The sequence below is a fragment of the Melanotaenia boesemani genome, chromosome 18, assembly GCF_017639745.1.
Source record: "Melanotaenia boesemani isolate fMelBoe1 chromosome 18, fMelBoe1.pri, whole genome shotgun sequence".
Classification (NCBI taxonomy): domain Eukaryota; kingdom Metazoa; phylum Chordata; class Actinopteri; order Atheriniformes; family Melanotaeniidae; genus Melanotaenia; species Melanotaenia boesemani.
In genome coordinates, this window is record NC_055699.1 from 1,142,536 (window position 1) to 1,169,777 (window position 27,242).

The 27,242-nt window shown below is 40.8% G+C and overlaps 1 protein-coding gene across 1 annotated transcript in view; it reads right to left on the reverse strand.

Annotated features, from left to right (window-relative positions):
• Positions 1-2,845: 2,845 nt before the first annotated feature.
• The window catches only part of LOC121629242 (sodium channel protein type 4 subunit alpha-like), a 265,035-nt gene continuing 240,638 nt past the window's right edge, over positions 2,846-27,242 (reverse strand). Inside the window, exons 26-33 of the mRNA XM_041968881.1 lie at positions 26,099-26,221; positions 24,057-24,332; positions 17,061-17,114; positions 16,134-16,271; positions 14,304-14,408; positions 13,941-14,211; positions 9,797-10,771; positions 2,846-9,751 (exon numbers count right to left, since the gene is read on the reverse strand). Of these exons, the coding sequence (XP_041824815.1) occupies positions 9,468-9,751; positions 9,797-10,771; positions 13,941-14,211; positions 14,304-14,408; positions 16,134-16,271; positions 17,061-17,114; positions 24,057-24,332; positions 26,099-26,221 (2,226 nt within the window). The 3' untranslated portion in view covers positions 2,846-9,467. The remainder of the gene's footprint in view (positions 9,752-9,796; positions 10,772-13,940; positions 14,212-14,303; positions 14,409-16,133; positions 16,272-17,060; positions 17,115-24,056; positions 24,333-26,098; positions 26,222-27,242) is intronic.

Sequence of the window (27,242 nt, forward strand, 5' to 3'; positions counted from 1 at the left end):
ACAAGATTTTGTTCATACATCATGAGTGTAAACTATGACATATTATTGAACTCAGAGGCATCTTTTAGTGGAAATTGTTTAATCTAAAAAATTTTAAAGAAAACATGACAGAAATAAAACTGTGCTAAAGCAAGCTGTTCCTTTAAGAGAAAGCAGTTTTAGAGTTGGCAGGCAAACAGATGGGGAACCTCCTTTTAACATATGCTGAGGATGCCTGGCATCCCCTCCGTATTTGAAAGCTGCAGAGGAGGTTGCATAATCAAGTAAAAAAGTCAACACACACATGCACATACTTTTGTCTTTCTTTTCTCTTAGTTCAGTGCCTTGCTCAAGGGCAATGAGACAGTGGATGTCAGTAAAGCTAAAAATGGGCTGTCATCGTTTATTGTTAAATTCAATGTAAAAACTGTTTAACTTTCCAAAATGTGATGATTTGCTGATTAATATATTTGTGAAAAAATTTTCTTGAATTTTTCCGTATCAAAGCCTTGTTATTAAAAATCTTTAACATGAGTTGCAGTTTTTAAGCCACAGACTACTGTATGCCTGCATAGGAAATAGTTCATTTATAAATAATGTTTTTATGAAACAATCTTGTAAACCATTCCCTCTTCATTACTGCAAGAACAGTGGTGTTTAATTCTGGACATGAACTCTAATGAAGAGGAAGTTACTTTGTAAACTAAAAGGGTGTCTACATGTGCTTTGTGGACATGGAGCAGTGCTTCAGTTTTCTCTTAGGGAGTCCTGTGAAGAGTTTTTCAGGACTATGGGATACCAGACTTGTGGATAAAGGCTGTTTATTCCCTGTATGACTTGGTCCGCATTGCTGGTAGTCAGGCGGATCCTTTCTCGGGTGAAGGTTGGACTCTGCCAAGCCTTTTTTCACAGAGTCTGTCAATTATTTTTGTAGTCAGAATTACTTTGCACAGCAAAGGTCTTGAGGGGATTCAGTTGGATGCTGCCTTTTTTTATTTCATTGGGCTGCAATCTTCAATTCTCACTGGAGTGGTTCCCAACTGGGTGTGAAGCAGCTGGGATGGTGCTCAGAGCTTGCCTAGGTATTATGGGCATGTCCCACCAAGAGGAGGCCCCAGACACACTGGAAGAGCCTACATCTATGGCTAGGTCTGGGGGACATCTCTGGATCTCCCCAGATGTGCTAGAAGAAGAGGTCAGGGAGAGGGAAGTCAGGATGGATGGATGGATGGATACACACAGTGTTGGGGTTACTAAAGTAATTAGTTACTAGTTACTCATTACTTCTGTAAATTGTAATGAAATTACATTACTCAGCACTGCCTTTGAAAAGTAACGCCACTATTTGTTACTTTACTTTACCATTTCTTGATTCACCGTGTAGACATGGGCAAATGTCCATAGCTGAATCATCACTGCCTGTCTGCAAAAGTGTTTACTGCATATTGTAAAAAAAAAACGGCTTTAAAAACCACAAGAACAACGTCCCTGTCTGTGGGAAGAAATGGCCACACTTGTCTCATCATCATGTTTCTAGTATTTTTGTAAACCTGAGCAATTCAATAGTCGACAGGGGGAGCATGTCTCCTAACAATGACCTGCAACTAGCTTGTTCATTTCTGTCTTACCGGCTGCTGTGCTCCAGGAAATGCTAAAAAAAAAGCCTAGCTTGTTTAGATGGGTCGGCTGCTTGTTTAGGCGGGGTCGGGTGCTTGTTTAGTGCGGGTCGGCTGCTTGTTTAGGCGGGTCGGCTGCTTGTTTTAGGCGGGTCCGGGTGCTTGTTTAGAGGCGGGCTGGCTGCTTGTTTAGGGCTTGTCGGGTGCTTGTTTAGATGGGTCGGATCTGCTTGTTTAGGCGGGGTCGGCTGCTTGTTTAGGCGGTCGGCTGCTTGTTTAGGCGGGTCGGCTGCTTGTTTAGGGCGGCCGGCTGCTTGTTTAGAGGCGGTCGGGTGCTTGTTTAGATGGGTCGGCTTGCTTGTTTAGGCGGTCGGGTGCTTGTTTGAGGCGGTCGGGTGCTTGTTTAAGGCGGGTCGGCTGCTTGTTTTAGGCGGGTCGGCTGCTTGTTTAGGCGGGTCGGGTGCTTGTTTAGGCGGGCCGGCTGCTTGTTTAGGCGGGTCGGGTGCTTGTTTAGATGGGTCGGCTGCTTGTTTAGGCGGGTCGGGTGCTTGTTTAGGCGGGTCGGCTGCTTGTTTAGGAGGGCAGGCTGCTTGTTTAACCAGGTCGGCTGCTGAAGGACTCCTACCACTGACCTGTGAGCAGGATCTTTCTCCTCAAGTTTGGACTGAAACTGGACTGAACTGAAAATAATGTGAATATCGTCACTGACCAAAAGCTCGTATTTTCACCTCTCCAGCTCCAGCTTAATTTTTCTTTCTCTTTAGTTGGCGCACAATCAGCTACATCACGCAAATTGATCTCTATGGCAACGTTCCCAGGCAAGCACACACACAGGCAGCAGCATGCGTGTACCACTTAAAACAGATCAGTACTTTACACATAGGCAAACACAGCTCGAGTAACGCAGAAAAACACGTTACTGCAGTCCAGTAAAGTCATTTCGTTACCGATATTTTAAGTGTAACTCACTACTTTACTTTGTTACTCCAAAAAGTAATATTGTTACTGTAACGCGTTACAAAGTAATATAGTAAAGTTAGAAAGTATCCAGTGTTGTAACACGTTACTCCCAACACTGGATACACATAGTAAAAAACATCACAACACATGAAGTTTTTGTCTTGTTTATTACAGGAGGCTTTTGTTTTATATACAGAGACATGTATTTGCAAAATACTAAAAAGTATTTCAACTCAAAGTACTAAAAAGTATATATATATATATATATTTATATATATTCATATCATAATTGTAATTATTATTGTCTCTAAAACACCAGGTGGGGTCACTGAGCACTGCTTTCGCCTCCTTTACACCAAGGTTTCACAGGCTGTGCTCACAGGAAAACCTTGTAACGTGTTTCATTCATTTCAGTCACTTCAGGAAATTACACAACTCTATGATGAAGATCTTTTGTATTCAGACTTTGCAGGATTATGTTCATTCTTTACAAACTCAGAAATTTTTTGCATCACAAATTCCCATTTCCTCTCTAGAGTTACAAAGTTTTCATTCTCCAACTGTGATGTGAATTTCTTCAACTTTTTCCAGCAAAATCACAACTAAACAACTTGTGTCAAGAAACCTCTTATCTCCAAGTTAATCATTCATAATTTACTGAATTTTAGCATCCTCATTTTTCCTCTCCAAACAAGCAAAAATGAGAGAAAGTTTTCCTGTTAATCCTGAATTGATGACGAATCATGAGGTGTCTGGAAGGGAAAGATCCTGTTTTGCACCTGTGTTCCTGAAAAGGCAACTCTCTCTGGATATGAGGTTTCTGCAAGACTGATATGACGCTGAAAGCCTGAAGAATCCAGTTTGACAACCGCTGTGAAACCAGCTGTGGTGTAAATGGGGCGGCGGTGGTTTAAGCAGTGAGAGGATGCCTGGAGAAACCGAATCCATGACGACGACAATATTCATAACATCATCGTTATTATTATTATTGTCCTCATACTGTAAATAAGATACAGCATCACTCGCTGCCTGTTTACACAACTGTTGTATTGCATTTATCACATTAAATAGTAACAATAGTAATAATAATGAACAATCAAACCACAGGTTTTCAGTGCATTTCTTCCGTGTAGATTTGTGGATGTGAATTTGTTTTAAATGTGATGAAGCAGCTTTTGGTTGAGAAACAGAAGAAGGCAGGAAGGAGCAGATTCTTGGTCTCAGAGTCCTCTTCGATTTTAACATGGACTCTTCCAAACCCCTCATTAGCACCACATGGTCTCACCCACAGCATGAAGAAGCCCCCCACCCCCAAAAAAGATCTCGCTGTTCCTTAATTTGACCATTTTCTGTCCTCTTTTTGCTCATTTTCTAGCTTTTTGGAAGTTACATGCTTTAGCATTTTAGCATAGCATTGATACATGCTCATGAAGTGCAAGCTGAAGCTGCTTTCATTTTTATTTTCACTTTCTTCATACTGACAGTGTTTGAACGGGTTTTTGTGCTCAAAGTAAACCAAAGTGTGAGGTCCAGATTCACTGAAGTAGCACTCGTAAAATAGTTGGTTATTTGTTCGTCTAGGAGAAATGTTTCCTCTTTGTAGCCCCATCAGCTGACTGTGGTGCCTCAAATAATAACTTTAGCAGTGTGTTTAACCAAAGCAAAACCAAAGTTGCTGAAGTCAGATACCTAATTTGATCTGGTCTGTGTTTCAGATATTGTATAACTCTGCAGATTAATTACATTTTCAAGCTGGGATCATCTCCAGCGATGATTTTAAATGGCAGACTGATAACTGAGTGATGCTACATTCAGTCAGGTTCACACTAGGAGATTTTAAGCAGATGTGAAATGAATGAAGATATCTTCCTTATTGGTAATGTGTGGAACATTTGGACCTGAACGGATGCTCGGCTTTCATAGTCAAGCATCACCTTGGTTTAAAAACTCAGTCCCTTATTTTCTATCTCTACTTTTTGAATACGTGATCTTTGGTGAAGCCTTTTTTCGCACTGCTGTGATGAATAATAAGGAGGAAGTAAAACCACCCTCTGAGTTTAGATCTCAAAAATTTGTGATTAAAACTTTTGACTCAGTGCTGAATCATCCCGAGTCAGACATTTTGACTTCCATGTTTTCTGATGTGACAAAACCATGAAAACTATTTCCTTCAGCAGACCAGTGAATCTGAACCTTTCTGACAGTTTAGGAGTGTTACCATCTCATCAGCTGTGTGTGCTGTTGATGACTAATGAGGAGGAATCACACCAGTGATGGAGGAAGAGGAACAGACAGGGGCCAAAGGGGTTCTGTGAAGCTGTTAATTATTAAAAAAACCATAAGAATCAGCTCATCATCCCGCCAAATATTAAACAATCAATCAAGAAATCAAGCAGTCACCCAGTTCATCCATCAATAAATCAATCAATCGAGCACATTATCAATGGAACGATGGGAAAGCTTGGAGTGTTGGGTTCATGTGTAGCAGGCACACTCTGGGTCTATTGCTACTGAAAACAGCCCTTCAGCACAACTGCAACCTGAAATACGCCTCGCAGCAGAGTTCAGCAGTGTCATAAGTAATTACCTAGTTTACATGGTGATCTATTCTCAATAGAACCTAGTAGAAATAGAGTCCAGACGGTGCCAGTAAAACATTTTTTTTTCTTTTTTTAACTTTTTCATTTTTAAAACAATTCTAGTAAAGCGTTGTTTTATAAAGATCCCTCAGGTGACCGTAGGAACAGAGACGGAGAGAGAGGTTGATCCAGAAGCAGGCTGAAGAAACTCTACACTTTGTCATCTCCACAAAAACCAGCTGCTTCACAGCTGCTTCGTGAACCACCTGCCTGCGTGTGAATCCACAGGTTCATACAGCCAGAAAAAGCCTCTCCAGTCGAGCGCCACCTATGAATTCATTTAAAAGGTATCAGCAAACCATTATTGCTAGACGCGGCTTGTTTTTCTTGTTTTTTTTTAGTTTATTTCTCTGTGCAAATAGATATAGAGCAGCCTCACTCGGCCTTTGCTTATACAACCAAAATGTGCCAAAAAAAGGAAGAAATAAATAAATAAATAATAAATAAATACATACATAAAGCAGTGTTTGGATTTGAAGAGTTTCCATTCAAAATTAGATTTGAATAAATTAAAATTGTAAATCTATAAAAGTGTTTTTTTTCCTTGAAAATATTATTTTGATCATTTGCATCATTTCAACCCATGAGTTGGATTTTATGTAAAACAAACTAGAAAAAGGAAACTGAAGTATTTTGTTGTGCTTGAAATGAAACGCTTCATATCAATTAAGCAGAAAAATGATTCAGAAAAGCTTTTTTTCTTTAGTGTCCTGGAAAAACCTGCCGCTGGATTTTGTTTAAACGCAGACTGATGCTGCATCCTGTTGTGCTGTTAGTTTAGCCATTGAGTGTGTTCATATGGAAATTATTCTGGATATGATGCTTACACTGACAGCAGAAACCTGGATTTTCAACATGGTCATTCAGCTGAAGAAGTTTCTGTAAAGCTGTGTTTAAATTCTCATATCAGCCACAAAGAAAATATTCAGGAAGTTTGATGAAGAGCCGCTGGATCCCCGTTTCCATCACTGAAAACCAGATTTCAAAGCAGCTTTGTTTTCCTGAGTGTTTTATCCAACAAAGCTTTTAAATCATATAAACCTAATATTCTCCATTTCTTTTAGGTTCAAAAGTTAATCACCAAAAGTAATTTTCTTATTCTGCTTTGTTAAAACTACAGCTGTATCAGACGGTGCTCGGAAATGATGGTGATTTAAGGCCCTGTCCTCACTAACAAAGATATTTTTATTCCAAGTTGGCACCTTTTGTCTACATGCACATGCAACAGAAAACTTTTACAAACTCCGCCTGGTGTTTTAGGGAATGACATTATTTAAGCATGTTCTAATGCACATGCATTGTATGAAGACAGCAGTGATTTCTAAATACCAGTTTCTTTACGTTTGGCTGGCTTTAGTTTAGCCAGTTTAGCCACTGCTGTAGCCTTGGAAGGTTCTGGATGAATTATTTAGGTGAAACACCATGTCATTGGGTATACTCAGATTTACTTCATCACAGTTCACATTATTGCCTTAATGTTTGCAGGGATTTCAGCTTTCATATCTGGACAGCTTTTTTCAGGGGAAAAATAAAAAAAACTCAAACCAACTGAGGAAAAATGATCTATTGAAGATATTTCTGGAGTTCTGTAAAGGCCTGCAGTACACCTTTGTCTCTCAACAGCTCTGCAAATGTACCTGTTTTATCTTTTTGCATAGACGGGCAGCATTTAAAAATGGAAAATAAAGGCTGACCTTGAAATGAAGGTGCCTTTTTGTTTTCTTTGTCCTTTTTACTTTTTGGATCTGACAAGGGAAAGAGCTCATTAGCTTTAGTGTAGAAAATAAAGATTGTAAAACAGAGAATTTTAAATGTTTATATTGTTGTAACAGGCAATGCTTTTGTGCTCACAAGGGCGACATTTCTGACTCATTATCTTATTTGTCACAAAGTCAGTTGTTGTTGGACCAAGTCTGACCTATTCTGCTCAAAGAAACGTTCAGCCAATCAGCATTCGAGTGAATGCTGATTGGCTGAACGTTTAGCCACTACAGTCAATCTGTGGTCGCTGGGAAACACACAAATGAATACACGCGTGAATAAAAACTGACCTAAAGTTAAATTATATATTGTACCAGTGACCCTGAAGCTGAGATCCACACATAGCCTATGTTTTACATCAGCTTGAGCCAGGTGCTCGGCACATTTCCAAGAAGATTCGACTTTAAATCTTTCCAAGAATGAGTTTCCACGTGTCAGAGTGCGACCAGGAAGCCTCATTTGTCTGGTTTTTCAGCTCCAGCCCCGTAACGTAGGAGTTGTTGCTGGAACCGGTTCAGCTGAGGTAAAAGTCCATCAGTAAGTTTAAGTTGATGACAGAACAAAAACTAGACAGTCTTATTACTTACGGAGGTTAAAAGGCTCTATTACATCACATAAAGAAATAGTCAAAATACTGTATCTCAGTTTCAAACATGAAGTAAAAAATGTAATCTTTCTAGTTTTTTTTTAGTAAACTTCTTAGGAAAGCATGCAAAAGGTACACTTTGCAGCAAACTTTGATATATTTTTTATTTTTTTTTTTTTTTGAGTAGTGCGCCGAAGATGGACTAACATTGACCCCCCACAATTTCTCCCCTCAGGTTGCCACAGCACTGATAAACACAGCTTGTGTTCGTGGTTTAGTTGGTGCTTTAAAACGAGGTTTTTCCAGGACACTGCTGTCCAGCTCAAAATCATGAGAATCAGCATTTAACGTATCATAAAACTGAACGGACTGAAAACCCTGATGCTGATGCGCTGAGCTGATTGTCTCATCCCGGTCCGAGCTGGACGACACCTCGAGGACCTCGAGTACCTTCATCTTTAAGAATTTGGTTAAAGTTCTCACGAGTGCTGAACCGAACTCAGACCAGACAGGTAAAGACAGTCGGTGATTTGTCAAAAAGGTTGGTCATGTATGGCTTGCAAAGACGGAGCATAGATTATTAGGGTTAGGTATGTATTATTTGTTGCACAATTAAACATATACATGACGAAGTATTATTTGGATTTATTTCTAAAAAGGAAAATTCACCTGAAGATGGTCATGCCTGCAATGATATGAAAGTTGTTAGCCTTTTGATTAAATGTTTAAAACTTTATTAGGTATTTAACAATGATATTGCGAGATCATGCACTGCGGATAAACAATCTTATAGCCTCGACTCCGAGCAAACACATTTCTCTTCATGCAATGGAATAATGCAACAGGAGGAATCTAGTATGGATGTGAACTTTTAGACAAATCACCCACCGACCAAAAAGCGGACGAACATGAAAACGTTCACTAACACGGCAAAACATGTTAGAAGAGTTCAGGACCGTGTAGAAAATCTCATTGTGCACTTGTATTAGTATTTGGTGTAATCGCAGGAGAAAAATAAACACATCCTAAGCTCTTCTTCAGCGTGTCAGCCAAGGAGCAGTAAAGTGACAACAAATGTAAACTCAAAAGTGCAAAACTGCCCATAAAAACAGATGAAGTTGCTTTTCTGGTATTTGAGATGTCTTTGTCTCCTCTCCATCTCCACTCATCTATTACAACATGGTAGTTCAGCCATTTCTTTATAGCTAGCGCCACTCCAAAGTCAAAAGAGGGACTTCTTTGTCTTTTAACTTACTCTAAAAATATAAAAAATAGTAATAATTGTACCGCTAGTAAAAGACTGGTATCAACATCAACAACGTTATACTTTGACTACGAAAATGATTTTATTTAAATTGCTTTGCTCCCTCTCAAGTCTCAGTTGACCATTGAGGTGTCAGGAAACACCACCACCACCATTACGTTGCTCTAAACAGCCAAGCGTACTCTGAGAACATTGATCAGCTTTGGGAAGGCACAACCCCCCTCCCCCTCCGCAGGCCAGTAAATGATGGATACATTGTGATATAGTCACTCCGACCATCTGAGGTCAGAGATTCGTCTGAACTCTGCTCAATGCAACAGAACCAAGCAGTGGTTCTGTGCTATTCTTCGGGCTTTTGCTCCAATGAAGTTGGAGCTGACTTGACAGATGGGGTTCTTTCAGTTTTTCTCCTTCTCTTCAAGAAATTCCCAAAAATGTGGGTCTGTTGAGTCCAGACTTCTCCACAGGAAACAGGAAATAAGATTAAAGGTAGTAAATATTCTACTTTTTTGCTCCTTCACTTGACTCCTCTCGTAGTTCCTTGCTCAAAGCTCCTTTCTGCTGCTGCCTCAGCTATAATACATTCAATAAACAACAGAACAAAGATGCTTTACCCAAGATGAGGCTTGATTTTGTTTCTCTTTTATGTTGGTTTTTGAGTTTTATGGTACCGTTTCCTTCTGTCTGTCTGGGTCACCTGCTGACGGCAACTGTTCGCTCGCTTCGCTGCCTGCAGTGTCACAAACTGTTTCTGTCTTGGCAGCAAGTGGATGAAAAAGTTCCGATGTGGCTCGCGTCACGCTGTCGTACGATGGAGGAGATGAGGTGGAGGAAATTGTCTCTGAGCGCTCTATCCCTAGCAAACTGGAACCATAGTTTTCCTTCATCATGACAGCAATCAGCCCTTCTTTCTCCGGTGCGTCCTCCCCAAATATTCCATCGCCCCCTTCCTCGCCTTCACTGGCTGCATGCCGAGGTGTGGTGATCTGGCGGTACAAATAAGAGGCGGCTTTCATCTGTCGCCTCACCAGGTGTCTACGATAGCACCTCTGGATGACGGTGGCAGAGACTTCTTCTTGTTTGCGCCTCAGAGTTGTTGTGATTGGCTCGTAAGAAATCTTGGATGGGTTGGCCATCATAAACTTCTCCTCCATCTGCTGCTTGAGGGCGTCCATCTCACCTGACTCGCCAAGGACACGCTTGGTGAAGGCAAAGAGGATGTCCAGGCAGTGGATTTTGTCTCCACTGACCATGGGCAAGTCCATGGAGATTAGCTTGATTTTGTTAGGCTTGGCGATTCGCAGCGGCTCCGACAGTGCATCGGCAAAGTCCGACAACTTGGCGTACTCAATGAACTGTGTGGCCTCTGGGTCAAATTTCTCCCAAACTTCGTAGAACATCTCAAAATCATCCTCACTAAGAGGTTCAGTGCTCTCCTCTGTAGCCACACTAAAGTTCTCCAGAATGATGGCGATGTACATGTTTACCACAATGAGAAAAGAGATGATGATGTAAGTGACGAAGAAGGTGATGCCCACTGATGGGTTTCCACAGTTCCCCCTCACTGTGGTGCCAGTGTGGGGGATGTTGGCATCGCACTCCTCCGGGGAGTTGTTAAGGATGGGACTGAGCAGACTGTCCCACCCTGCGGATGTGGTGATCTGGAACAAACAGATCATACTATTCCCAAACGTCTCAAAGTTAAACATGTCGTCAATCCCCCCCTGTCGCTTCACATAGGCAAAGTTAGCCATGCCGAAGATGGCGTAGATAAACATGACGAGGAAGAGGAGGAGTCCGATGTTGAAGAGCGCAGGGAGGGACATCATCAGGGCAAACAGTAACGTCCGGATGCCCTTTGCACCTCTGATGAGGCGCAGAATGCGTCCGATACGGGCCAGTCGGATCACTCGGAACAGGGTGGGCGACACAAAGTACTTTTCAATGATATCAGCCAGGACGATCCCTGAAAAACACAGAAAGAACAAGAAAGACTAGTTTACTTACAACGCCACATCAGGCAGACATTCTGTCACCCATTTCAAAGACAAGAATTCATTGTTATGAGCAATATTTTTTATTTGATTAAGAACCGTAAAAACTATGATCTTCCATTGGATAATGGCTTTGAGATCATGATGCAGCCCCAAGCTGATCAATACCCTGCTTTATTTTTTCATTTAACTCTGAGTGGGACCACACTGGACATCAGGTAAAAGTGAATAAGAGATAAAAACGGTGATTAAGGATGCACTCCTCCTTTTTTTTCAAGTCCTAGTTTGTTTGCTTGACGAGTCAAGTTCATTTGGCGAATGCACAACAAACTGTGATGCTGATCAAGAAGCAAACTCTGGTCTCGGTTTGCTGCAAGTGAATTTAATGCAGAAAGTGGATTGCAATGCAAAAGGCATTGTGGGTTCACAAACTGCATATGCAGGACGATAGCTGAGAGAAATGGCTCATGCTCAGACGTGGAGTAAGAACGAGGTAAAAGCGCTGATAGAAACATCGACTGGGACGCTGGGATTTGATACAGCTGCATGATTTTCTCTTATGTGATCGAAACAGAAGTCTCAGCTTTAACCAACTGATAAGACAGTTTTCTTTTTCATTGTTTTCTCCTTTAGTAACGATGGAAGGATGGAAATACGTTATTAAAATAGTCCAGGACGTTTGACAAAGTGCTGTAAGCAAACTTGGACAGAAAGAATGTTGCAGCTCCCAAATGGACCAATTCCCCAGTTGTACCAAGTCAAGTGGGTGTGAATGCCCCCTAAGACTATAAACTTTCGATATCAATGTTAACTGAGGTCACAAAGTAATTAAAAATTCTAGGCTTCTATAAAACTTCTCTGTGAGTCGCCCCCTGCTGTGTATTAGCTAGAATGCAGCTTTTTTTAAGGCACTTCCAGATTTTTAGGGGAAGCTACCTCTTCTTCTTCTTCAGTTTTTAAAATATTTTCTAATGATGTAAAATGCATCTCATCTTAAAAGACGTATGCAGTCACTTGCTGCCAAAAGCAAAGCCAATATAGAAGTTCCTCAAAGCACGATGCAATGGTTTGCCACTAGGGGCAGATTTCAATTGACTCCCTTCAACAAAACTCACCTGTTCAAATATGCTCCTTTTTTATTGTAAAATGATTGAGATGGTGACAACTGAAGGCTTTGATATGATAGTTACCAAAGACATTTGCCTTAAAACTACCCAGTTGTTAGCTGTGCACATGAAAAGCAGAAAAAAAATCTAAATTAGCAGATAACAAATCAATGATATTAGTCAATAATGAAATTAAAGCTGAGGGTGTTCACCCTAAAGTTAGGAAGTGTCATTTTTATACCATGTAATAAGAATTTGTTTATTAGAAACTAATTTAGATCTTTAGATGGACCAATTTCATTATGAGTTATACAGAGGTTCAGTCATGAAGCCAGACATTAGAAGAAGGCTGTGAGATTGGTTTTTATTTGAAGACATATCTGAGAGTTGCACCATTTAAAGGCTTTCATTTTGGATCTGTCAGGCGCTGCGTGGCAGCTCGGCTGTGATTACAACATGACCGATTGGTTCCTGAGGGCTGAGCAGTCTTTCCCCTCTAACAGCAAGTCAAACACTGTAATTCATCCACCTTCTTCTTGTTACCCAGGAATGATAAACATGAAGAGAAGCTGACCTGTCGTCACAAACACACACGCACAGACACACACTTCTATCTTTCATTCATCTCCCCGTGTTGAGTTATAGGCGATAGAAGGGATGAGCAGGAGGGAGTGGAGAGGGAATCACCATCATGTCGTACATCAGCTCAGCTACTCGCCTGTCCTGACACATCTGTCTCACACACACACAGCGGTTGATGTAACGGGTCAATCATGCTGAATTTGTCTCCAGGGACCGCTCTCTGACACCCCTGATTGCTGCCGTTACCTTCACCTCCCGCAGGCAGCCTCGTACGTATGTGTGTAACACACTTAATTACACACACACACAATTTGGTGAGGCTAACTGGAGAAGAAGCGCACATGTAATATGAGCACTGGTGGCTAAATTAACTGCTTAGTTTCCTCTGTGCTGTCTCGATACCCTGACGGCATCTGTGTGTTTTAAGGGTGTGTGTGTTGCTGTAAATGTCCACACCAGACCTTGGTGCAGGATAAAAATGAAGGCCACATCAGTGGCAACTTTGTGGGCAGATTACAGTCAGGGCTATATCGTTTGTATCAGCCAATGACACACACACACACACACACACACACACACACACACACACACACACACACACACACACACACACACACACACACACACATTAAGTGGTCGCCAAAATGATTTATCTCTCTGCATGTATCTGTGTGTAAAACCTGAGAACATACATGTAACAGATAATTAGAAAAGGTTTAGGTGGTAATGTTTGTTGGTAAACTGGTGACACAGATTTTTTTTTACTTAAAAATTCCCTGATATTTATAATTATGTAAAAAAAGAACAGCTAAGGAACTACTAATCACAATTTGCTGTTAAACAACATACAAGCCTTAAAATCCAACATCACACAAGCTCATTGGCCTCATTCAGTAATATAATCTTACAAATCTTCTTAAATTTGTTCTTAAGTTCTACTCAAGACGTTTTTTAGGAAGCCGGCATCTTTTTTGTAAAGCTGGATTTATACTCGCGTGTGGAAAAAGAAGTATGGAAGAGCAGCAAAGTACGGAAAGAAGCTGGAAGGAGAGGCAGGACGTGGAACAAATCATAGCGGAGTGGATCATAATGGAAATGAGGGGGAAGTTAAATAGGAGAAGACGTGTAATAATGACAGGAAGAGGAAAAAAAGAAAAGAAAAATTAAAGTTAAAGAAGAGAGTGAATGGGCGATGTGGAGAAATGGGGAAAGTGACAGAAGAAACATAAAAGAAGTCGAATAATTAGAATAGATGAAGGGAGGAAGTGGATGAGAAAATGGAATAAGTAGGGAGAAGAAGAAAGAAGAAAAGGCAGAATGAAAAATACAAGAAAATGAAGACTTAATTAGAAGTCGTAGGGGAACTGGAGGAGTAGAAAAGGAAAGAGGCAGCAGGAGAAATGGAGGAACAGCGAGGTGAGGTGTATGAAGAAGAGGAGGCAAAAGAACTCACCGACGATGGAGAGGATGACGACCACAAAGTCGAAGATGTTCCAGCCGACGGTGAAAAAGTAGCAGCGCAAGCCCACGATCTTGACGAGGCACTCGGCGGTGAAGATGACGATGAAGGCCAGGTTGATGTTGTACAGGATCTTCTCCATCTGAGGCGGCTGCTCGTCCGTCTCCACCATCATGGTGATCATGTTGAAGAGGATCAGCACCATGATGAGGATGTCGAACGCTTGTTTCCCCACCAGGTCAAAGAAGAAGCCCTGCAGCTGGTTCTGGAGAGAAGGAAGCAGCTGTAAACAATCCCGTTCACCGGATCAGCTTCACGAATGTGAGATAGAGCTGAACTGAGTCAGTGTGTTTGTACCAGAGGTCTTGGGATGGGCTTCTGAGGTTTCTTGGAGCCCAGCTTCTTCATGGCGTTGTAGTACTTCTTCTGCTCCTCTGTCATGAAGATATCCTGTCCTCCTAAGTAAACACACCCACCGAAAACTCGTTATTTTTACAGAAGCAGCATCTTCTCTGATAGAAATCCATTTGTAGGTCGGTGCTTCAGTCTTCAGCCAGTCCTCGGTATTGGATTTTTTTCTTGCTGCTTAGATTGAGTTACCACATATATCAGTATCTCACAGTACTAACCTAGAAAGGTTGCATCCTGTCACAGTTAAAGAAGAAGAGTGTGAGGTCTGACCCAAAGAGGTTACATCATTTTTTTTGTTTGTTTTCCTTTCTAAAGATCTTTCCAACAAGCCAACCAGCAACACGCTGGACTCCATCATGCCCCTCAAGCCATCGCATATGAGAAGAATCAACTATACGGTGGGACTCGCCTCTAAACGGAGCCACTCCTCCATGTCATGGATGAGAGCTGCATGGGAACAGGACATCCAATGATTGGATGATGATGTCCAGGTACATTCGCTGTTACAGGTTAAAGTAGTTCATCAAGCTCACCTCTGTAAAGTTAAGCTGGCTCCCTCCACCACACCCAGCATGTGGTGGAGGGAGGTTTAACTCAGCTCTTAACTTCAGATCCAGTCTGTCCTCTCATCGCCAGATCGTTGTCTTACCGAGTGGTAGCACCACCACCTCCTCCTCCTCTGGGTTCTCCAAATAAACTTTGTTATTCCTTGTTCATCTGCGGTCTGCTCCTTCCTGGGTTCAGACCCTGACTATGTTCAAGGATTCTTTACCTTCGCTGTGGGTTATTTTGCTATGCAGCAAACAGTAAACCAACTGGTGCAACAATCACACAGAAATGGCAATAAATATGCAAAGGGTAACGATAAATAAGTAAAAACAGAAAATAGAGCTGCTTGTTCAGCAGAGCTGTTTGGAGTCCTCCCATAGGAAGGTGCCAGAGGGGTCCATACAGTTTTTTTCTGGACTACTTCTAGCATGTTGGTGGATACTTGAACCTTCTACATAAATCCAGGACTAAATGACAACTGTGGAGCTGGAGCCTTTTACACCCACAGATTAGATTCTCGACATGCTGCAGTTGCATGGACATTGTAGTGGTTGATGCATCATTGGGCTTGTTTTTGGCTTGAATAGAGAACTGAGAGGTTCAGAGCTTTAATGTTGTCTGTTGACTGGATGGATGATATATTCCACAGTTTTTTAACTTGACATATTTCGCCTTGATGCTGAGGACGAATGCAGACACCAGTCAAAACATGTGGAGTTAAAAAATGTCTTAACGTTGTCTGAAATAAAGAAACTGTATTCAAAGCAAAAAGAGCCTTTTGGATGGGCTGATGCCTGCTATCATTTTGTGAAAACTAATAAAGATTTGAAAACCAACATGAACGTTGATTCTTTAATTACTTTTAACTTAATGTGTTATGAAGGTTTGGATTTGATTTTTTCAAGTTTACTCTCTCTACCTCCTCCATGTGTAATTTCTACATTTGCCAGCACAACCTTTCTTTTTCTCTTTGTCTCTCATTCCCACTTCTTTAAATTCTGTCAGACAACTGTAACCAAACTGAAATACACCTTTAATCACTTTAACGAAGGGAACGAGTTCTAAACGCATTAGAAAATAATGCTAATGTTTAAGTTTGTGAGCTGGTGAATAATTGATGCTTTGTCAGGTGTGTGTGTGTGTGTGTGTGTGTGTGTGTGTGTGTGTGTGTGTGTGTGTGTGTGTGTGTGTGTGTGTGTGTGTGTGTGTGTTAGTGTCGGTGCTTATCTTTCTCTTCTGCTGGTTAAAGTTGTCAATGATGACACCAATGAACAGGTTGAGGGTGAAGAAGGAGCCGAAGATGATGAAGATGACAAAGTACAGGTACATGTACAGGTTGACCTCCTTGATAGGCTGCTCCTCCACCTGTAAAGAAACACTCATATCAGTTTAAAAAGTCCAGTCCATTACCATTATTAATTCCCTTTAAACTCATTTACCTGCTTCTTATTTCATCTTTCCCTTTTAAGTAAAATAAGACTTACTCAAATGTGTTCAGCTATTTCTTTGATTTCTTTTTATTTGTTCAGTTTTAATCACACGTCAGTTAATTTCTGCCAAAACCGTCACATTTAAAGCACAAATCTGTCCCGGTTTCTGGGTTTTGGTGGGTGTTTTGATCATGGTTAAGGATTTTGGTTTTTGTCATGTTTAGTTCGGTCTTGTTCTTGGTTTATAGTTCTTATGTTCATGCTTTAGGTTTCAGTTTTGTCATGTTTGGTTTTCCCTCTTGTGTTCCTGTGATTTCTGTTCTGCCTCATTAGATCACCTGGCCTGATTAGTCATCCACTTCACCTGTGTCTTGTTACTCCCTCTGTGTATAAGTACTCCTGGTTTTCAGTCACTCATTGTCAGATCTTCATTTGGTCATGTGTGGTTTTTGTTCACTGGCGTTATCTCTGTCGTGTGTGGTTCCTTGTCTCGAGTTTTGGGAAATAAACCTGTCACCTGCACCAATTCTGCCTCCTGCCTACCTGCAATTGCGTCCTCACCTCTTCCGACGCCCGCCATTCATGACAAAATCTTCTTTGCAAATCTTCAGACATTGTATTTATGTAATGGTGCATTTTTAACTGAACATGTTTTATTCGAGCTTCTGGTCTCTCTGATCTCTTTGTACCTAATTTAACAAGCAAATTCAAAACATTAACTCACCGCTCTCGAGTCCACTGCTGCATACATAATATCCATCCAGCCTTTGAACGTTGCCTTAAAAAGAACAAAAAATAGTTCAACATCAAAATCTGGGATTTGACAAGTTGGTAAAAATAAGAGTAGCACAGAAAAGTTAGGAAATAAGTTTGGTTGATTGTTTCTCCATCTCATTTAACACTGTCCAGGACCCCGGTCGGTACCTCCTCCTCATGCTGGTCACCACCGTGGTCCCATAGCTGTGGGATGACATCCCATTCCTCAACCAGTGAATACAAACAGGAGAATATTGGAGGGATTTTAGAACAACCTACATATTTAGCTGTGTTGCTCATTACGCAGAAGCTCCATCATCGTTGTAGAAGATGACTAATCAGGCTTCCCCATCGTGTATCTGACACCAACTTATTGTTAACGGACAGAAACAACCAAGCAAACACAATTTGTTTTCCCTCTTTTTTATTTTACTTAGTTTCTAAGAAAAAAATTAAGTTTTTGTCTGAACATTTCAGCATTTTTCTGAAACACTAATACTTCTGGGCACCATGTGATCCCAGAGGATGTTCCCTTACCATGTTCTTACCATGTTCTCTAGGATTTACCCCATGTCCTGAAAAGCCTACATGTAACGGAGTGTGATCCTGAATTAATATGAGTCTCTGATGAGATTTTCTCCCATTCAGCCACACTGATGGAGTAAATGTGCAACCTTGTTCAGGTGCACATATGTGCCTTCATCCTTCGGCATTCAGCACCACAAAAGAATGCCAAGGGTTATTTTTTAGGAGTTGATGAGTTAAGATAAGACGTCTCAGGATGGTGTGGTTGAACTACAAAGTTTTAAGTAAAGGATTTAGCTTTTAGACTCACACATGGCAGCTGAGTTACAGTCTATGAGGAAGCTGCTCAAGAAGAGAATAAAGTTGGATGAAATTAGCGTACTGCAGATACATCATATATACTGAAGATCTTGGTTTTTTATTTCACTTCTCTGTCTCAAACGTTGCTCTCATTTCTATCGTAAAAAGGTTTGAGTTCCAGTTCCTGAGTGAGATTTTCTTTGTCACCACAACAACGCTTTGCAGATTTCCTCCACTTGAGCAGAACAAGACGGACCTTTTTAGCAGAATTTTTAAAATAAATCACTGCTGCTGTTTTTCTCAATGAAACATCAAAAAGTCCTTTTATGGGCTTCCTTCCTTTACAGTGGGGGGGGGGATGAAGAGGTAAGAGATGCACACATAAAGAAGCAGAGCACTTTGCTCTGAGTGGGCGTCTGTCAGCCGTCTCTCAGGTGCTGAAATCAGCTTGTCGCTATGGGTTACCAGCAGTTATTATTTTGGTCTGTTTGATGTGAGTGATGGGGATGGGGAGCTGTGAAAGATCATGAACTCAGCTGAGTGGATGTTGAAGCTCTCTGAATGCGTTTACAGCTCAGTCTCTGGATCAGAACCATCCTGACTTTCATGCAGATTCTGCAGTCAGTTGATCGACTAGTGAACACGGCGTGCGCACGCATCATTTACAGTAACTGTTACTTCTCCTCAACTGGAGGAGCATTTCACTAATAATCAGGGTAATTTGCAACAGATCAGTAACATGAGTGGCCGTAAAAGGAGCATTTCACAGAGGCAGAGTCTCTCAGATGTAAAGACGGACAGAGGTTCACCAGTCTGAGACACACTGTGTGTTCCACACAGGTGGAAGTGGGAAGTATGACGATTTAATGAAGCGAAGTCAACGCTGAACGTTCAACAACTCGGTAGAAAATGACAAAAAAACTCAGATGAAAATCCTGGACTTGTATCCACCAGTCAGGTGGAGAAATCATTTCCAGAACCAGGACTCAAACTGAGAACCTTTAGATAGGGAATTCCAGGTTTCTGTTCAGACAGTTTAGACAGGAAAAAATCAACAAACAGCATTAGACCCATGTGGGGAGATTTGCTTTTGCTATATGTATATATGTGCTATAAAAATAAACTTACCTTGGTGTTTGTAAGCCCAGAATTTGCTTCATTTCTTGGATCTAATGCATGTAAATCTTTTTGAGTAGATTTTCTAGTCAGTAATAAAATTCACTGATTCAAATAAACGTTGCAGACATTGTATTTAGATAAATGTGCAGCTAGCCGGTGTTCAGCCTGAGTTCATGAGGGGATCGCTGTCAGAGACATGACCAAAAAAAATAACCAAACTGGAGTTTTCAGGGTTAGGACTCACATCCTGGACTCTCGCTGCATCATTTTTTGCAGAGTGGAGCTATTTCCAGATGGTAATGGGAAGCCCCCACCCCATCACCACCCCCACCACCTGTTGCTGCGTGGACGGGCATACACTGTGATGTACTGAGCAACTCGTTGCCAAGGCGACTGGATTCTGACAACTCTTAAGTTCTCATTTGCTGAGGGTCAAGCAGTACCATGCTGATCCAGACTTCTCTCTCTCTCTCTGGTCACTCAGAAATGCTCCAGCTCTCCATTTTTCTATATAACTCTTTATTGTCTTCCATTAGTCCTCTTTCCTTCTCCGTCTTTTTACTGTATTTGTCCCTTCTTTTCTTTTTCTTTCTGGATTTCTTCCTCCGTTTCAGCTCTTTATCATTCATTCATCCACCACTTTACTCATTATTTCCTCTTTCCCTCCTCTCCACTGTTGTTTCTTTCTTTCCTTTTACTCTTAGAAGCTTTTTTTCTAACTCTACATGTACTTTTCTTCCCTCCTCTGTCTCCCTCCATCTCTCCATTTCCCTCCCACTTGGCTGGAGTCACTCTAAAAATAAAACCCTCTCAGACGCTGATTGATTAGAGACTCTCAGGATGCCCGTGGTGGGTGAGGGAGAAAGAAATGGGTGAGCAAAGTAAAGATGAATTAAATTACAAAAAATTAAAAGTGACAAAAGAGCAAAGATGGACAGAAGTATGACACTATACTGAGAAATATTAGCCTAGTCGTTTTGTGGAACTTCGCTTTTATCACTTTTACTGTGGTTGAGGAAATCTTTGTGGGAAACCTGTTGGATGGGTATTCAACTCTGCTCTCATGAAAGTTGACAAACTATTACCTTGGATCAAACCTCCCCTACCTCCTAATGTGCATATGTGGCCAAATTAACTAATTAACTGAATTATGTACAGACACCATGTCAGCTACTTTACGGCCGCCTATTACACTGAAAACTTACTCAACATGCAAAATATAAAAATTTTAAAGGCATTTTAACTTGAATAGAACAAACAAGGGTTTACTGAAGAAGCACTACTGAACTTAGGCAGATTTTGTTGGTGAGGATTCCCCTAAAGACGACTACTTCACATCCATCGTACCTGTATTCTGAGATCTTTCCAGCCAGTACGGCAGTCCGATGTCTTATCTCTTGCACTGTCCCTTTCCCTCTTTCATTTCCTCAAATAATATCATCTTGTATTTATTTGATGAATCAGCCACATTCAAAATGACCACTGTGTTGATATCCAGTTGCTAGCTTAAATCGTTGCTAGCTGTGTAAAGCTGTGTAAAGCAAAACTCAGCTGTGATGTCACTGAGCCACCAAAACAAGTCAGAAACCCACATCTTTAGGGTCAGAAAGACACATGGTGCTGCTTTAATGAGGGCTGCATTCCAATTCGAAGATGTTCTGTTTTTGTGCTACAGCGAACCAGAAGAAGAAGAAGTGGAATGTAGCCCCTGTTAAAACACCTGATATTAGCACCTCATCTAAAACTGTTTATATATTCAGTAATGATACTGAATATCAGTTTTTCCTCATGTCAGGGGTAGCTGTAGCTCAGGAATAAGAGCAGTCATCTTCTAACCAGAAGGTCGGTGGATCGATTCCAGGCTTCCACTGACTACATGTGGAAGTGTTCTTGGGCAAGTCACTTATCCACGTTGCCTCCCAATGTGCCCATCGGGGTGTGAGAGGGGTCAAACTGACTGGAAAAGCACTCAATAAGTACAAGTCCATTCACCATTTCATGCAGCTCTAAACTTTGTTCTAATTATTCTGTTTATGTTCATTTCTCCTAAATAATCAATGTGAATGACAGTGATATCATTATTCATAAAAAAATATATTAGGTTACAAAATAATTTGGATTTTATTGAACAAATCTGTGATGAAAACAGCATTTTTCCAATCACTAAACTGTTCCAAATTATTTTGCACAACATTTTCAAAAGATTAAATAACTTGTAAAGAAGTTTGACCTCTCTACACCTGTTTTCAGAAAAATGATCTGTTACTAAAAACACAAGTATATATTTATATATATATATATATGTGTATATTTAATCCAGGTCTAGTTCTATGCCATCATGAAGTCCCTCCCTGTTATCGCCTCATGTGGTTTGGCGCTCCCTGTGTGCAACGTTGTGGAGCTCTGAGTCAAACTTCTGTCTTTCCTACTGCTTTCACTCATATTTCAGGTCATGTTCTGAGACATCTCAGCAACTCTCTCATCGTTGAACATGGAAGTCCATTGATCGTTTCTGTCTGGATCTCATTTAGGAGAACAGTTGCTGTTTGGAGGTCTACTGCCCCCACCCTCACAGGTCTTTCTTTTAAGGACGGTCCACTGGTTTTCAGTAGGGCTGAGGTCAGGGGATGATGGTGGCTTTTCTTTCTTCATACCCACAGCAGATACCCCCAAAGATTCTGCTGGTATTTCTGCAGCATGGGCTGGAGCATTGTCTTTGCTGCAGAAGGAGCGTTTCTTTCTTTTATACCATTACAGGAAATTGTCAGTTAGAACCTCATCTTCAGGACATTTTGACACCCTCAGGGATGGGACATGGCCATCATCCACCAACCTTTAAGAACCCCATCCATCGGGCCATCCAGTGCAGAACTCCATTCATCAGTGAATAAAACTGTTTGAAAATTAGTCCTCATGCATTTCTGAATGTTTCTCTTTGTGAACATTGGCTAAGGGTGGCCCAAATACAGCTTTATGCACAACTTCAATCCTCTGGAGAATCCTGCATGAAGAGGTTTTTGGGATTCCATACACACCAGCAGCTTCAAATACCTTTGTAGTGCAAATACAAAACATCTAAAAAAAAAAAAACTTGCATGTGTATTATACATATGTTCTTTAAAAGTGCTTATTAAACTCATCCAATACATGAAAATCCTGTAATTATTCTTAATATAAAGAAATAAATTACCATTATCTCTCAGTTATTGTTTCCTTAATTTTCTGTGGAATTTAGAAAACCATTTAAAAAAGGAAAGAAGTCAGAGTAAAAAAATGAAGCCGTTATTACTAATGGAGATGAGGCAGGAGAGGAGACAAGTGGAAGAGTCAAAAGTGAGAGACATAAAGAACAGGTGTGGGAGGAAAATTAAGGCAAAGACAGCAAATGGATGGAAAGAAAAGCAAAGACAACGTCAAGGGAGCGAAGGGGGGGGGAGTAGGAGAGAAGTAAACCCTCCTACAGCGTGGAGGAGACACTCGGCTTTAATTTGTTCTGAAGCCGCTGTGCAGGAGAGCATGTCTCACTTTGTGCCTCCATTTCTTCTCTAGAAGCTCTTTGTTTCCCTGAAAGGCCTCATGCAGACGCTGCTGCGATGACAGATTTACACAATGTTCTTCCTTTTTTCTCTCTGTGGCTGTATTTTCTAATCCTGCTTCAGCTTGTGTGGTAGTGATTGTTTCACACAGCAGCACCGAGATCTGCAGGGGAGTCTTGACAGCACGTATAAAAAGAGGAATGAACTTTAGGTGCTGTGGAGAGTTTGGATGTTCACACACTTCCTGTTGTGTCTCTCTCTCCAGGACTCAGGGTTTGAATGCTTCTTTTGACAACACGGGGAAGGAAAGAAAAGCCCCTGCCCACGCTACATAAAGCGCTGGGGGTGCCGTTTTGTGTCAAATAGCAACTTAAAGGCGACCTATGGAAAAGGTCATGTAATAAATCATGAATCGCTCTGTAGAAAAACTTCCGGCTACTTTCTGTTGGATGTAAAAATGGCTTTTTAAGGACTCTGCAAGTCATTTTTCAACTTTTAATCCAACTTACTTTTCTGACGTGCTTGATGTCAGCGTGAACATTCACCATTCAGCCACTGCTCACGGACCTTCCTCACGGCTCCACTCAGACAGAGATGGAGTCATATTCGCCATCTATGTTGTTCATGAACGGGCTCATTGAATACGTTCATTTTTCTGTGAATACTGAACTGAATGCATAGAGCTTGAACCTCACACCTTCATACATACACACACACACACACACACACACACACATATATATATATATATGTATGTATAGTACACATGATGATGATGCTTTTAGATACCATGACATTAATGGAAACATTAATGGAAATCAGTGTCTGAGAGACAGTAGATGACAGTAAATGGCCAATTCTCAACCCAATGCTGGTTGTTTTCCTCTTCAATGCTAACACCAGCATCTCTTTGTTAAAAATGTCTTGAAAATACCTGGTGCAAAAAGTAAGGAAATTTGTATTTGGTTGGTAATTTCTCCACTTTACTGATTCCAACTGGTGGTGTGTTATATTTAGTTGGAAAGCCTGATTAGTCACCTTTGCAACCAGGTAGATGCTCCATGTAAATAGAATTTGAACTGTGTTTTCATTTGGTTTTTCAGTGTTGACGTAAGGCTTTGCCAACATAATTTCGTGTGATTTGATGTTGGTCTTGCAGGATCTCGTGGTGAGCCACCAACCACGTTAACGTGCATGTGAACAGTTGAGTTATGTTAGAGAATTGCAGTTGATCCATTTCTTCGGGGACGGAGATCCTCTTACACGACAAGCAGCCAGTGAGGTATTTGTCTTTTTCTGACTTTATTCCACCAGTTAAAGTTGTGTTTGCTAATTTAATAGCAGACGTGCATGTGTATTACACGCCCGTTCCAAGGCACATACCTGTCTGTGATGTGAAGTTACACAAAGTCTACTTTAACCAATAAGAATTAATAAAAAAAACCTATCCTAATATTAATTTCTGTTTACATCCAGGTACTCACCACTTGCAGTAGCGCCAGGTACCCAGCACCAACGTTGTCGAAGTTCACTTTGACTTTGCTCCAGTAGAATTGCGAGGTGTCATTGAACGCCTCACACTCTGACTTGTTGTTGATAAAGTTAGATTCGTACACGTGGCCGGTGCGATTAACGCAGCGGCCGAACTTCCCAGCAAACAGATTGACGCCCATGATGCTGAAGATGAGCCAGAAGATGAGGCAGACGAGCAGCACGTTCATGATGGAGGGAATCGCCCCGATCAGAGCGTTCACCACCACCTGCACAGAAACTGACCGTCACACGTCTGTTCAACACTTCCTGCAGGCTAAATACAAGTTAGTTTGTGTCTTAGATATGCAAAAAGCCAAATCTGCTTCCATGCAATGTGACTGCTGCAGCAAAATATTGATGACTAACAAATGCCCAACACTGTATAATGTAAGAAGTCTTTCTTTAAATGTTTAAGTCACAATTTCTGTTTTCCTCAAAACAAATGTTAGCTTCCTCATTTAAAAATGAAAATGCACCTCTTTTTTCCCAGAATCCCATGCAGTGAGCTGTGTGATGCAGAGCACAAAGCATTTGTAGACTAATAAGCTAAAGCTAACACTGTTTTAGGCTGAGGAGGAAACAGAGAGGAGGATGAGGATGCAACACAGTCAGCATTCTGCAAACCCAAGATTTAATAAAAATCTCATTTGATTTCTTTACCAGATCAGAAATTAAAGCGCAAAATGTAGGAAAACTCAAATAACAAGATTTAATGATTCACTGCTTATTTCAGTTTTGCCACGTAACTCAAATAAACTGATGAAGCCTAAAGTTTCAATCTTTCAATCTAAACTGTTTTATGAACAGTCGGGGTTATGAGATACTGTTGTTATCAAACTGTTGCAAACAAACGGAGCCAAAATGTACAAATACTTTTGATAAATTTAGCACTGAATAATTCCAGTAGTTTTCTTGAAATATTAGTCAGTGAATATGTTTAATTTAGCATATTTGACTTTAAATGAGTGGATGCAAATGTGTCAACAAGCCAAAACCCAGCAGACGTTTTGGAACATGCAGGTATTTGCATTGCAAAGTGCTGACTTTGTTCTGCTCTCAGTAATACTGCTGGAAGTGACACAAGTACACGCAGAACAAGAGGAACTTCAGCTCTGTCTTTCTTTAAAAAATTCTACAGCGTATGAATAGTGATACAAGAAATCTCTCCGGTTAATGTGAAAAAGAAAACCTCTGAGGGAGAACAAGTCAGGTCAAAGCTAAGAGAAACAGTGACAGCGGGACCAGAGATGATGTTAGCTATGAAAACAGAGAGGTGACATGGTACAGGACGGGTTTACACACCTGAGCACCACATGATTGTGTGAATACTTAGTAATATAATGGAAGAGTACTTATACAAACAGAAAAGTTGGGAATGTTTCAAAACTTACAGACACTAGTCCAAAAAATTATGTTAGTGTCTCAATTGCCCAACTTTATTGTATTTAGAAAATAGGAACCAAATAAAGTTTTTAAAGGTCAAAGTAAGAAAAGCTGATAGAACAAAAAGTAACAGGTGTCGCAATGGAAGAGGCAAGGAGTGTGGCCCAGTGGTCTTTGGATAATAATAGGAAAAAAGGGCTAACTGAAAATGGTAAAAACAAAGTAAATTTAAAAAAGAACTTCTTTTACAGCAGTGGAAACATCTTTGTAGATTTTATTTTCCATATCAGCCAGTAAACTACTTCGACAGGAACTTTAGCTGGTCTTAAAAATACAAATTAGCTTGTATTTTTCTTTAAATGGTTCATTAACATCTTATTTTTCCTCTGATACTTCTTATCTGTGATTTACACGCGAAGGTCCTGTTTAATCTTTATTCAGCATTCTTAAGAGTTTAGTTTATTCTGGAAAAATAAAGAAGGTGAAAAGCCTTAAAATTCTTCTTCATCGTCTAAATCAACATAGGAACGGAGCTGCTGTTGTTTATCAGAAGCTCTACAATAAATGGAGGTGCCCAGGTGTGTTAATTTATAGTAATACTGACTCTTACCCTCATGCCTTCAAATCTGGAGAGGGCTCTGAGGGGGCGGAGGGCCCGCAGCGTACGCAGGGATTTGATGGCTGCAAAGTCTGAATAACCCAACATGTTGGCTGCCAAACTGACCAATGAAACCTGGAGGAGGGAGAGATCAGGAGGGGAGCCAAAGGAAAGCAAAAGATGGAGTTTTCAGAGAGAGATGGGGAAAAGAGGAGGAAAAGAAGAGAAGCAGGACTGTTAGGAGAGGCGAGGAGACAATTTAACCATCAGCTAGCTGCAGCCACCTGATGAAGAAGAAGAAGAAGAAGAGATGAGCGGATGTACAGAACCTGTCTGTTTTTATCTGACCTGTGAAACAAAATGTTTTATTACTGAAGCTTTCCTCAGGTGAAGCTGCACATGAACAGATAAAAAAGATTGTTTATGGTTTAAATGCAGCTCCTCGTTTTAGAAAGAAAACTGTACGGTGAAAGAAACAGAGGACCACAGAGAAGTGATGGATGGCTTTGAAAGAGAGTGAATACCTCAGACCGTGTTGATGCTTCTTGCAGTTTTGGAGTGAATGTTTCATATTCACAGACAGATTTGAGAAGAGATGAATTTCTCTGCAACCTCATTAACAAAAGGTTCGCTGAGTATGATGAATCATGGTGACACATATGGTCACCCTCTTAAAATCATTAGAACATAAAGTAAATTTTAAAAAGTTTTTCTATAAACACAAAACTACTGAACCAAACATGGAAAAGAAATCATTTTTTTGGTGTTTTTGGGTGATTATTGGAACTTAGAATTAAAACACAAACTCAGAACTTTCTCAGAATAAGAAAAATCAAAGGATCCTGTAAGAGAAGATGAGACGCTTCCACATGTTTAGAGACTTAGAAATGTTGGATAAATGTTCAGCTGTATGACGAATGGTTAGCATCTAACTATAGCAGCTGCATCTTAACCAGTCTGAGATATTCCCTCGATCATAGCCAGGAAGTGCAGCAGCTCTAGAACAATCTAAACACACACGTCAGATTTGCATCATCGAGCAGCAGGTCTCAGGCCGGTTGGCAGGCAGGTGCAGTCAGCTGGTTCTTACCCTGATACCAGCGAAGCGAGACACGGCCCGGAGAGGACGGAGAGCCCTGAATGTCCTCAGCACTCG